At 41.7% G+C, this 12904-nt stretch overlaps 1 protein-coding gene across 1 annotated transcript; it reads left to right on the forward strand.

The window, feature by feature from the left end:
* The first annotated feature begins 4714 nt into the window (after positions 1–4714).
* LOC139477074 (fibrinogen-like protein A) lies at positions 4715–7467 on the forward strand. Its single transcript, XM_071259632.1, has 4 exons — positions 4715–4913; positions 5830–5954; positions 6361–6525; positions 7241–7467. Exons 2-4 carry the CDS (start codon positions 5948–5950, stop codon positions 7465–7467), a joined length of 399 nt encoding a protein of 132 aa, XP_071115733.1. The 5' UTR covers positions 4715–4913; positions 5830–5947.
* The last annotated feature ends 5437 nt before the right edge of the window (positions 7468–12904 follow it).

Raw genomic sequence — 12904 nt, forward strand, 5'->3', positions numbered from 1 at the left:
GATGACATGTATCAACCAAGTCAGCAAGTATGACCACCCGATCTCGTTAGTCGGCTTTTAAGACAAGTATGGGTTGCTGAAGACCTGTTCTATCCCGGATCTTCGCTTGGCATTATATCACACGTCTATTGTCAATAATAGCATTGTTTGGTGCGTTTAGTCGAACTTCTACGTGTTTCTGTGTGTACTGCTTGTGTGTACGTGTTTCTGTGTGTACTGCTTGTGTGTACGTGTTTCTGTGTGCACTGCATGTGTGTACGTGTTTCTGTGTGCACTGCTTGTGTGTACGTGTTTCTGTGTGAGCTGCTTGTGTGTACGTGTTTCTTTGTGTACTGCTTGTGTGTACGTGTTTCTGTGTGTACTGCTTGTGTGTACGTGTTTCTGTGTGTACTGCTTGTGTGTACGTGTTTCTGTGTGTACTGCTTGTGTGTACGTGTTTCTGTGTGTACTGCTTGTGTGTACGTGTTTCTGTGTGTACTGCTTGTGTGTACGTGTTTCTGTGTGTACTGCTTGTGTGTACGTGTTTCTGTGTGTACTGCTTGTGTGTACGTGTTTCTGTGTGTACTGCTTGTGTGTACGTGTTTCTGTGTGTACTGCTTGTGTGTACGTGTTTCTGTGTGTACTGCTTGTGTGTACGTGTTTCTGTGTGTACTGCTTGTGTGTACGTGTTTCTGTGTGTACTGCTTGTGTGTACGTGTTTCTGTGTGTACTGCTTGTGTGTACGTGTTTCTGTGTGTACTGCTTGTGTGTACGTGTTTCTGTGTGTACTGCTTGTGTGTACGTGTTTCTGTGTGTACTGCTTGTGTGTACGTGTTTCTGTGTGTACTGCTTGTGTGTACGTGTTTCTGTGTGTACTGCTTGTGTGTACGTGTTTCTGTGTGTACTGCTTGTGTGTACGTGTTTCTGTGTGTACTGCTTGTGTGTACGTGTTTCTGTGTGTACTGCTTGTGTGTACGTGTTTCTGTGTGTACTGCTTGTGTGTACGTGCCTCTGTCTGTACTGCTTTTATGTTCCTGTTTCTGTGTGTACTGCTTGTATGAACGTGTTTCTGTGTGTACTGCTTGTATGTACGTGTTTCTGTGTGTACTGCTTAAAATGTTCTTGTTTCTGTGTGTACTGCTTAAAATGTTCTTGTTTCTGTGTGTACTGCTTGTATTGTACGTGTTTCCGTGTGTACTGCTTGAAATGTACCTGTTTCTGTGTGTTCTGCTTGTATGTACGTGCCTCTGTGGGAAATGGTATTGTGTACGTTTTTCCATTTCTTCTAATTGAATATTCATGTTTCTGTGGGCACTGATTCTATGTCGTGGAAATCGACTTTCCGCGTAGACTATCATCGTCAACTCACAGCAGTTGTGTATTAATTTAGGTCACCATCCAAAACAAACGATGACTTTAGGGTGAGCACTCATATGCTATATATAGCTGCAGGATCCAAAAGTTATCGCAATGTAAATAAATGACACCGCGATGACTGCTGATCGCGTACCGTTAGGCAGTTGCTTCACTGGCGCTATACCATGTTCAGAGACATGTCAGATCGCTTCCAGCAGTGCGCCATAACGCCCGTCCTAATACAGCTCTTCTGTCAATAGAATTGATGACAAACATCCGAGCATTTGGCATAACGAGGACAAATCTTATCCAAGCAACTTATGCCTGATTATTGGAAATTATAATTGGATTTTTTGAATGTGAGTGAGTGATAAAAGTGATATTAGAAGTGATAAAACACTTGACGAAGCGAGTGAGCGAGTTGGGTTTTACGATTTAAGCGTCTAGGCTTCACATATACTCCTGTTGGGAATCCGATCCGAGTCTGAATAAAATGAAGGCTGCACGGTTACAAAGTCATCGCCCCGTCATTGACGTTGGTCTGTTGATCACCTGGCGTCAGGCAGTTGCGTCATTGGCGTCACACCAACTTCAGTTACGAGTGTCGGCTCTCAGCTGGCCAGAGACATGTTAGATCGCTACCAGCAGTGTACCATTGCACAGCAGTACCGGTATGGCGGTGGTACAGTGGTGGTGTGAGCTTGCGTCACTCGCTCACAGCCACAGGACAGGCGTCGTCGTCTTCATGGTTAACTCACAGGTGTTCGATGGTGATATAGTTTTTTAAGACAATCGCACTTCGTCAATTTAAATATCAACATGATAACACCCACTCTAAAACAGCATATTTTTTAAGACCATTGTCAGTGGTGGTGTGGGCTGGCATCACTTACAGCTTACTTGATTTTTTACTCACAGATTATCGACATGATGATGAGGTTTGACGCCAGTCTTGGTACCCTTTAGGCTTAGGACTGGTCGTTAATTTTGATATCAACAACATAACGCCCACCAATAAACACGATTTTTGTATATTTTGTCCATCCCAATCTGGACTAACTCTTGGCAGCTGTAGCTCCGGCTCTGTGTACTACAACCTGGACTTTCATCGAGAAAAAGAACAGACAGTTATCGAGGACGTCATCAGAGATGGGAACTACATCAGTAGTCATCAATTCTGCTGCGTGTTTACGGACCATAGAGGACTAAGCATATATATTTCAGGATGATAATGTTCAATGAAAAATGGTCAATACCTCTATTTAATTGATGATATTTTCAGTATCTGTTACTAAAAGTACCAACATTCATGCTTTCTTTCTGTTTCCCTGTATGCTCAGAATACTTGTAATGTTAGTATTGATACTATTGACATACAGAAACATATTTCCTGGTGAGACTATTAAAATTGTTAGAGCCAGATTGTGACCATGGTCGTGTTCATAAGGTGTTCAGGGAAGTATACAGCTCCCACTGATACCATTCGCCATTTGGTCTTTGTTAAATACACATTAAAATTGTTGTACACACTGTTGCGCAGTGGAACTTAATATTTGAGCGTGGTTTAACTTAAAATGAAAACTAATCGTAAATTTCAATGACTTACCTTTTTTGAATGAAACAAGGAACTAAACGTGATAACCTATTATAAAACTATGAAGATCTATAAGGAACTAAACGTGATTACCTGTTATTATGTGAAGGAAAGATGAATCAACCTCAAATGAAACAAACTTATGCTAATTCTAACATTTACTCCTAAGGGAGTCTTGACACTGTCTAACACCATGTCTAACACCATCTAACTAACCATCTAACTAACCAGCTCTCTAACGCACTCTGACCAACTAACTAACTGATGCGCGCTACCGCCTTATATTTGCTCACAACCCTCATATTTCACGTGCAGTCACAGCCATACGTCGGTGTGTTCAGGCGATGCTATCGTTATGCATCGGGTGCGTTTTAGAGAACATATTCTTTATTTAAAACTAACACGAGTTCACGTGTAGCACGATCTATAGGCTCCAGGTGCGTTTTGGAGCACATTTTTAATGAACAGACATGTCTCCAGAACACACACCATAGACTCCAAAGTCGATACATCGTGTTTACAGAAGACGCCACTATGTGCCACACGATCTTGGTAATCTGCTGAGAGTTCTCATTCGGGAGTGGAACGCCATACCAAAGGCTGTCATTGTGAACCTGGTGATGAGTATTAGTTCACGGTGCACCGATGGGTACTTACACAGAGGTGGTTACACACGATACTGACTGTAATGCTCTGTGTGGCAGCAGTTGGGGAACATGATGGGTACTTACACAGGGGTGGTTACACAAGATACTGACTGTAATGCGCTCTGTGTGGCAGCAGTTGGGGAACATGATGGGTACTTATACAGGGGTGGTTACAGAAGATACTGACTGTAATGCTCTGTGTGTGGCAGCAGTTGGGGAACATGATCGTACGATGTAACCTTTGTCCTGCGTCTGTCGCTGACTATATCAAGTTGCATCTGTAATACATTTAGAAGTTAGAAAGAATACTGTCATTTTACCCAACGTGTTTTTATTATCCTAGGATATATTTAATCTTTAAATACCTGTAATGCATAAAGCATATGATTTTTCCACACATAGATTCATCAGATCTGACACGATGACCAAAATCGCAAGTATTGGAATAATACATGACTGTGATATTGGTAAGATTATCTGGAATACTGGATTGGTTTGTACCGTCGGTCAAATGTCCAGTAACCATCCACAACAACTGTTTTTGCAGTAAACTGCTTATCATTTGAAGAAAACGTTTTTAAAACACTGTTATTCATCTGTCATAGAGCAATAGTATATATATGTTATCCAATTCACTGAGTACATATATACATATTCAAACACACACACACATGAGCACACTCAAACAGTCGGGGTGAACAAAGAAACATTCGATGTAGGTTTGTAGATTTTAGACATACTTAAATGAAGACTTGTAAATGAGGACAACTGACCTTTAAACGTGATTTCATTTTGTCAAATGTTGGACAATGATTATACAATTGATAACCAAGTGGTAGACAATGTGTAGATAAGTGGAAGACAATTGATAGACAAGTGCGTGCATTGGGAGGAGAAGGATGCTAGAGAGGACTGGGCTAATGGCCTACTTCAGTTACAGCTGAAACTTACTTCACTTGGTATTGTTTGTCAGTTCAATGTACAAGTACCAATACGCTTGTAATGCAGCATATTAATATCACAAGGGTTACAGTTCATATTCATATTTCGTGTGCAGAGTATTTTGATTGACAACTATGTCTGCCTATAAATATAAAGTACTCCTCACTCAAGCATACATTCACTTGGATGGCATACAGTCCCTAAAGGAAACGAGATTGTCAACAAAATGGTGTTCCGACTTTGTCTCTGTGTGGTCTTGCTGTGTGCTTGTGGATATGCTAACATATCCAGTGACTACTGTCAGGTGCTGGACAACTACGACACCTTTAAGACATCCATGGACAACTTTCTTGCTTCCAGGGGTGAAACCTGTGGGAACACGGACATGCGCAGTGGTGAGTAGATTGAAGCTATTTCTTCGCCATCCCACACCTGGTATTCGTACTTTTTCTCTTCCGATTACTCAATGTTTCTGCTTGTCAATCATTGGGTTGTCTGGTCCAAACACATTCACCACATCGTAAATGTCATCATTTCTGAGCACTGAAGAATGAGTTTGATGACATCTTTAGAGCACTGACCACGTAAGGCTGATCTGGGTTTGGTGAAAAGGCTGTAGTAGTATTGCTTACTGACGGGTAGATTTCAAATTAATGCTTTTAAATCATCTGCAGGAACATGTAACTCGTATGTTTATCGACTTTCTACGATGAACTGTGCGCGAACACTTTGTTGTCAGCGAAGATATTGAGTCAAGTATCATGGGTTTACTCACATGTTTGGAATGGTTGCCTGTAATAACAGAAACACTGATAATAACAAGTTATGGTGCCGGTATGGAACATTAGTATTATTTAGTCGCATGAATGACAGTCATTGAAAGTTTAAACACAACGTAACTACTTCGTACGCCAACCAAAAGTTGGCATCCTAAAGAACTGTTAGCAAGCCATGTAGGGTTATTTCTATAACACGTCACTCTTATGACATTACAACGCTCATTGTGACGCAAAAAGTATTGTCACAGAGAGTTACAGAAAAGCGAAAAATTCCAAGCTTTCCTTTAACCCTAAAACTTGAAATACACTTTTTGTATTGCTTTTGTAATATTTGTAATATTTGTAATATTTGTAACCTGTAACTATGCATGTTGGTATTTTAAATGCCCACTGACAATGACTGATACTTTGCTTTAAATATGAGCTTCGGCCTTGATGAGGTCGACAAATCTACTTTTTCATTCAGAATTATTTATGGTGGTTTGAAACCTCTTAATGGCCAATCAGAATTGACCATTTTGATGTTCAACAGACTGCAGGAGCATCCTGAACGAGTTTCCCGAAGCTGAAGACGGAATTTACCGGATCAAGCCGACAGATGGGAAGGGGTCATTTCTGGCCTACTGTGACATGACCCAACACGGTGGAGGATGGCTGGTGAGTTGGAGACACTATTTCCAGCATGACATTTATTTCACTGTGAATATAGCTGATGCTGGGTTTTTTTCCTTTTTCATATTGTTTAACACCCTTTTGGCTTTTCGATGCAACGCATTTACTGTTACCACTCTTACAAACCTATGCCTCTAAATTTTGATTATCTGAGTTGAATTTACAATGTTCAGGTGTTTCAAAGGCGACAGGACGGCTCATGCATCATGTCCCATCATAGTGTTGATGGAATATTGCTATACACGGTGCTAATCTGTAATCATTCACACAGTTCCTTGATACAAGCCTTTCCATCCATCGTAATAGCGGGATGGTTTAGGTTTTGATTAATATAATGTCTGACTGGAGTCTCAAGGCCAACGTTATAAAGTACAGTCCAGTCATATTTCAGGAAATGAGAAGATACACAGACTGACGAAGCAGAAAACCTATGAGCTGCGGATCGACCTGGTGAACAAAGCAGGAAGTCACTTCTATGCCGAGTACAACAGCTTCCATCTGGGCAGCATGTCTGAGTTCTACACTCTGTTCGTGGGGAACTACTCGGGAACGGCTGGTGAGCATGTCAACTATTTTAGAAACATTTAAATGTTTATTTGAAAGTCAGTTGGTACGTGTCGACATCCAAATTAAAACGAGATCTTAACACAGAAATCGGTACGTAACAGAAACAACCAAACAAACAACAAAGAAATGGTGTACAATTGGCAATTGTATTATAACATTAAATAGGTTTACAAATCAATACAAATTACTGCACATGAATTACAATGGCACTACACAATAGAGTGGCAGTATCAAATTTCAATGGCAGTGTAATGTGATGCAATTACAAAATTATCAAACAATAAGTTATACTGCCATATAACGTTATTCTTCCTTCGAGTATATACGATCGTCATGTCCCCATTAAATTGACATAGTTTGCGTTAGATACGTTATTGGTGAAAAATGAAGTAAACTATAACTTATTTATATTATCTAGTGAGACAGTTAAATAGTATGTCAGATTTGTGTTGCAGGATAAGTTCAGGTTGACGCATGTTATAGTGGAGAGCATCTTTCCTGTATGTTGTATGCACATGACATTTAAGTATCTTATTGGAACGTATGCCATTGTGAATATAACTGTCAACATTGCCAAACTGTTCAGAGAGCACATAGACTTACATGCAAACCTTCCTGACTGAGGACAGTGACACTATCCTCAACACACTTCTTTGTCAGACGCAGGAATATACAGACATGTTCTGGTTTTCGTTCATGTTCAGGAGACAAGATGCTGTATCAGAACAACAGCCGATTCAGTGCAAAGAACCTGGATCTGGATACTCACCCAAGCAAAAGCTTCGACTGTGCTGTACATCATAAAGGGGCGTGGTGGTACAAGGACTGCACCCACTCCGAACTCAACAGGCTTTACAGAAAAACACTTTACTGGCCTGGATTGACAGTGAAATCTTCCTCCGTGGCGATTTTGGGAAACGAAAATAACTAATTTTAGAATAATTTTTCTTTGCGTTGTAATTTGAACAGCGAGGAACCGAACAATATACCATGTTCAAATCAGTAGGCTGCGCACCTGAGACGCTAGAATCACACACTTGTACATACACCACGTGAAGCGGCTCTAACAAAGCTTGATGACGTCATACTGTTTATCAATTGGCACCAATGACGTCATATTGCAAGGGGCATAAGCCATGGTGTTTTTGTTATGGAAATAGAACACTTGGTAAATGTGAAAAATATAAATCGTTTTAATGAAAAAAATATGTTAATTAATTGTGATATTTTTATATTTTTGTCTATGACTCTACTAGGTTAACACTTTTAATGTTGAAAAAGTACCAAAAAAATATGTTCATTTTCGTGTGAAACAAAGGTAATATGATAGAAGATCAGACCAATTATCACACTTTCAAATGTTTTAATTTGTACAAATTTATTTATCACACAACGAACCGGTGTATTCAGTTACACGTGGTATAAACGCATGCTTCTCTGGATGTGAAGTTGGAATGGAAGGCAAGCCTTTACAATGGACTCAATGTATGATATTATTGAGTAACCGACCATGAGATAATGGCGTTTCGCTTCGACCATAGACATATTTTGAGAAACGTGATAAAGATAAAAATGCCTTAATGTTACGATGATTTCTTTAGGGGATATTTCTGTTCACAATCTAGACAACAATGTCTCTAAAGTGAATAAACCCATTCCTGTATTTGACATTCTGTTGCATATCAATAAAACATAAATGTGTGATCTGTTTGTGTGTTATTGAATGAGTCTGATGAGTTTTTACACTTCAAACAGTGCTTCAGTTATACACAATTTAATGTGGAAGGAAAGCCGGACGTGACACAGTCAACACTCTGATCTTACAAAATCGAAAGACAGAATCACGGCATTGGTCCACGGTTTCACTTGAAGAAGACCGACGAAAGAAGAAAACAAAGGTCAAATTTCTAAAATAACACATCGTATGACGTTTACCAAACATACATATTCAACACTTGTTTCAATTGAGGGTATGTTCGTATGCCCTGAAATAACGTCATGATAAAACAATGTTTTATCGTGAATTGAACCAGGTTTCGTTCTTCATTGTTCTCTGCGATTTTTCACCCAGCTATCATATGTAGGTCTAGTAGAGCTCACTGCAAGCGCGAGCAGCAAAGATAATGCCTTCTCGGTCAAACAATGGCCATTAACACAAAAAAACAGTTAGAACACTAAAAACTGCAGTCTCTATGGGATGGTGCTACTGTAAGAAGATTAGGGGAGCAGTGACCATCATTCCGACTGACTGGTATCTTTAGACATCTCCGTGGGAAGGTGTTACTGTGAGAAGATTAGGGGAGCAGTGACCATCATTCTGACTGACTGGTACCTTTAGACATCTCAATGGGATGGTGTTACTGTGAGAACATTAGGGGAGCAGTGACCATCATTCTGACTGACTGGTACCTTTAGACATCTCAATGGGGTGGTGTTACTGTCAGAAGATTAGGGGAGCAGTGACCATCATTCTGACTGACTGGTACCTTTAGACATCTCAATGGGATGGTGTTACTGTCAGAAGATTAGGGGAGCAGTGACCATCATTCTGACTGACTGGTACCTTTAGACATCTTTGTGTCGTGGTGCTACTGTGAGAAGAGTAGGGAAGCAGTGACCATCATTCTGACTGACTGGTACCTTTAGACATCTCAATGGGATGGTGTTACTGTGAGAAGATTAGGGGAGCAGTGACCATCATTCTGATTGACTGGTACCTTTAGACATCTTCGTGTCGTGGTGCTACTGTGGGAAGATTAGGGAAGCAGTGACCATCATTCAGACTGACTGGTACCTTTAGACATCTTCGTGTCGTGGTGCTACTGTGAGAAGATTAGGGAAGCAGTGACCATCATTCTGACTGACTGGTACCTTTAGACATCTCCATGGGATGGTGTTACTGTGAGAAGATTAGTGGAGCAGTGACCATCATTCTGACTGACTGGTACCTTTAGTCATCTCAATGGGATGGTGTTACTGTGAGAACATTAGGGGAGCAGTGACCATCATTCTGACTGACTGGTACCTTTAGACATCTCAATGGGGTGGTGTTACTGTCAGAAGATTAGGGGAGCAGTGACCATCATTCTGACTGACTGGTACCTTTAGACATCTCAATGGGATGGTGTTACTGTGAGAAGATTAGGGGAGCAGTGACCATCATTCTGACTGACTGGTACCTTTAGACATCTTTGTGTCGTGGTGCTACTGTGAGAAGATTAGGGAAGCAGTGACCATCATTCCTTACTGACTGGTACCTTTAGACATCTCAATGGGATGGTGTTACTGTCAGAAGATTAGGGGAGCAGTGACCATCATTCTGATTGACTGGTACCTTTAGACATCTTCGTGTCGTGGTGCTACTGTGGGAAGATTAGGGAAGCAGTGACCATCATTCAGACTGACTGGTACCTTTAGACATCTTCGTGTCGTGGTGCTACTGTGAGAAGATTAGGGAAGCAGTGACCATCATTCTGACTGACTGGTACCTTTAGACATCTCCGTGGGATGGTGTTACTGTGAGAAGATTAGTGGAGCAGTGACCATCATTCTGACTGACTGGTACCTTTAGACATCTCAATGGGATGGTGTTACTGTGAGAACATTAGGGGAGCAGTGACCATCATTCTGACTGACTGGTACCTTTAGACATCTCAATGGGGTGGAGTTACTGTCAGAAGATTAGGGGAGCAGTGACAATCATTCCGACTGACTGGTACCTTTAGACATCTCAATGGGATGTTATTACTGTGAGAAGATTAGGGGAGCAGTGACCATCATTCTGACTGACTGGTACCTTTAGACATCTTCGTGTCGTGGTGCTACTGTGAGAAGATTAGGGAAGCAGTGACCATCATTCTGTCTGACTGGTACCTTTAGACATCTCAATGGGATGGTGTTACTGTGAGAACATTAGGGGAGCAGTGACCATCATTCTGACTGACTGGTACCTTAAGACATCTCCGTGGGATGGTGTTACTGGGAGAAGATTAGGGAAGCAGTGACCATCATTCCAACTGACTAGGAGGGTGTTACTGTGAGAAGATTAGGAGAGCAGTGACCATCATTCCGACTGACTGGTACTTTAGACATCTCCATGGGATGGTGTTACTGTGAGAAGATTAGGGGAGTACTGACCATCATTCCGACTGACTGGGAGGGTGTTCCTGTGAGAAGATTAGGAGAGCAGTGACCATCATTCTGACTGACTGGTACTTTAGACATCTCCTTGGGATGGTGTTATTATGAGAAGATTAGGGGAACAGTGACCATCATTCCGACTGACTGGTACTTTAGACATCCCGGTGGGATGGTGTTACTGTCAGATGATTAGGGGAGCAGTGACCATCATTCCGACTGACTGGGATGGTGTTACTGTGAGAACATTAGGGGAGCAGTGACCATCATTCCGACTGACTGGTACCGTTAGACATCTCCATGGGATGGTGTTACTGTCAGAAGATTAGGGGAGTATTGACCATCATTCCGACTGACTGGTACCGTTAGACATCTCCATGGGATGGTGTTACTGTCAGATGATTAGGGGAGTATTGACCATCATTTCGACTGACTGGTACCGTTAGACATCTCCATGGGATGGTGTTACTGTGAGAAGATTAGGGGAGTATTGACCATCATTCCGACTGACTGGTACCGTTATACATCTCCATGGGATGGTGTTACTGTCAGATGATTAGGGGAGCAGTGACCATCATTCCAACTGACTGGGATGGTGTTACTGTGAGAAGATTAGGGGAGCAGTGACCATCATTCTGACTGACTTGTACTTTAGACATCTCCTTGGGATGGTGTTATTATGAGAAGATTAGGGGAGGAGTGACCATCATTCCGACTGACTGGTACCTTTAGACATATCCATGGGAATTTGTTACTGTGAGAAGATTAGGGGAGCAGTGACCATCATTCCGACTGACTGGTACTTTTAGACATCTCCGTTGGAGGGTGTTACTGTGAGCATATTAGGGGAGCAGTGACCATCATTCCGACTGACTGGGATGGTGTTACTGTGAGAAGATTAGGGGAGCAGTGACCATCGTTCCGACTGACTGGTACCTTTAGACATATCCATGGGCTGGTGCTACTGTGAGAAGATTAGGGGAGCAGTGACTTCATTCCGACTGACTGGTACCGTTATATATCTCCGTGGGATGGTGTTAGTGTAAGATGATTAGGGGAGTATTGACCATCATTCCGACTGACTGGGATGGTGTTACTGTGAGAAGATTAGGGGAGCAGTGACCATCATTCCGACTGACTGGTACCTTTAGACATCTCCGTTGGATGGTGTTACTGTGAGAAGATTAGGGGAGCAGTGACCATCATTCCGACTGACTGGTAGCTTTAGACATCTCCATGGGATGGTGTTACTGTGAAAAGATTTGGGTAGAAGTGACCATCATTCCGTCTGACTGGTACCTTTAGACATCTCCATGGGTTGGTGTTACTGTGAGACGATTAGGGGAGCAGTGACCATCATTCCGTCTGACTGGTACCTTTAGACATCTCCATGGGATGGTGTTACTGTGAGTCGATTAGGGGAGCAGTGACCATCCTTCCGACAGACTGGTACCTTTAGACATCCCCTTGGGATGGTGTTACTGTGAGAAAATTTGGGAAGCAGTGACCATCATTCAATCAGTATAGTGCTACTGTCAACACTGGGAGTATTAGCTGTCATTTGTATATATTTGGGTTTCTCATTTGCGTTGATTGAATTAGAAATCATGTAACAAATATCAAAATGTGACACAATGAAGTAAGTAGCTGACGACTTGATTGATAAGTCAGGAAATTCAAATGTTTCATCGATGTTCATTGATTGGAATTTGTTTATTGAAAAGGGGGAAAAAATGAAAATTCCTAAACAGCAAAAGGACGCCGACATCACGGTTATTTCACTTAGATAGTGACGTTCATGGATGCGTGTATGGGTAGTTGAACTAATCTAGACTTGGTTTATACTGCTTGTATACTATAATCCCATGCTACAGATTAACACGGATACCCCACCATGTGGTTGCTTTGCATGTACAATCGGAGCCGACCAGTCTTGTTTTTTCCACCGAACACAAGGCCGTGTAACAAAAAGTACCATCTTTTTACGTCTTTTGGTTTAATTCGGTCAGGCATTCAAACCACCGACATTCCACTCTCAGGGCAGACTCTCTTTCCACTACACCACGGAGGCGGTCTGAATAAGGATAGGGGACGTTATCGGTTACATCTTTCTTCTTGACTATACAATCCATTGATCGATATTGTGAGTACGATGGGGTAAGATGAGTTATCAAACAAGTCTCCGAACCTGACTAAACAATCCATGATGTCGCAATCTCTTGGTCCAACTG

The sequence above is a fragment of the Haliotis cracherodii genome, unplaced genomic scaffold, assembly GCF_022045235.1.
Source record: "Haliotis cracherodii isolate W230 unplaced genomic scaffold, xgHalCrac1.p SCAF_31, whole genome shotgun sequence".
NCBI lineage: Eukaryota > Metazoa > Mollusca > Gastropoda > Lepetellida > Haliotidae > Haliotis > Haliotis cracherodii.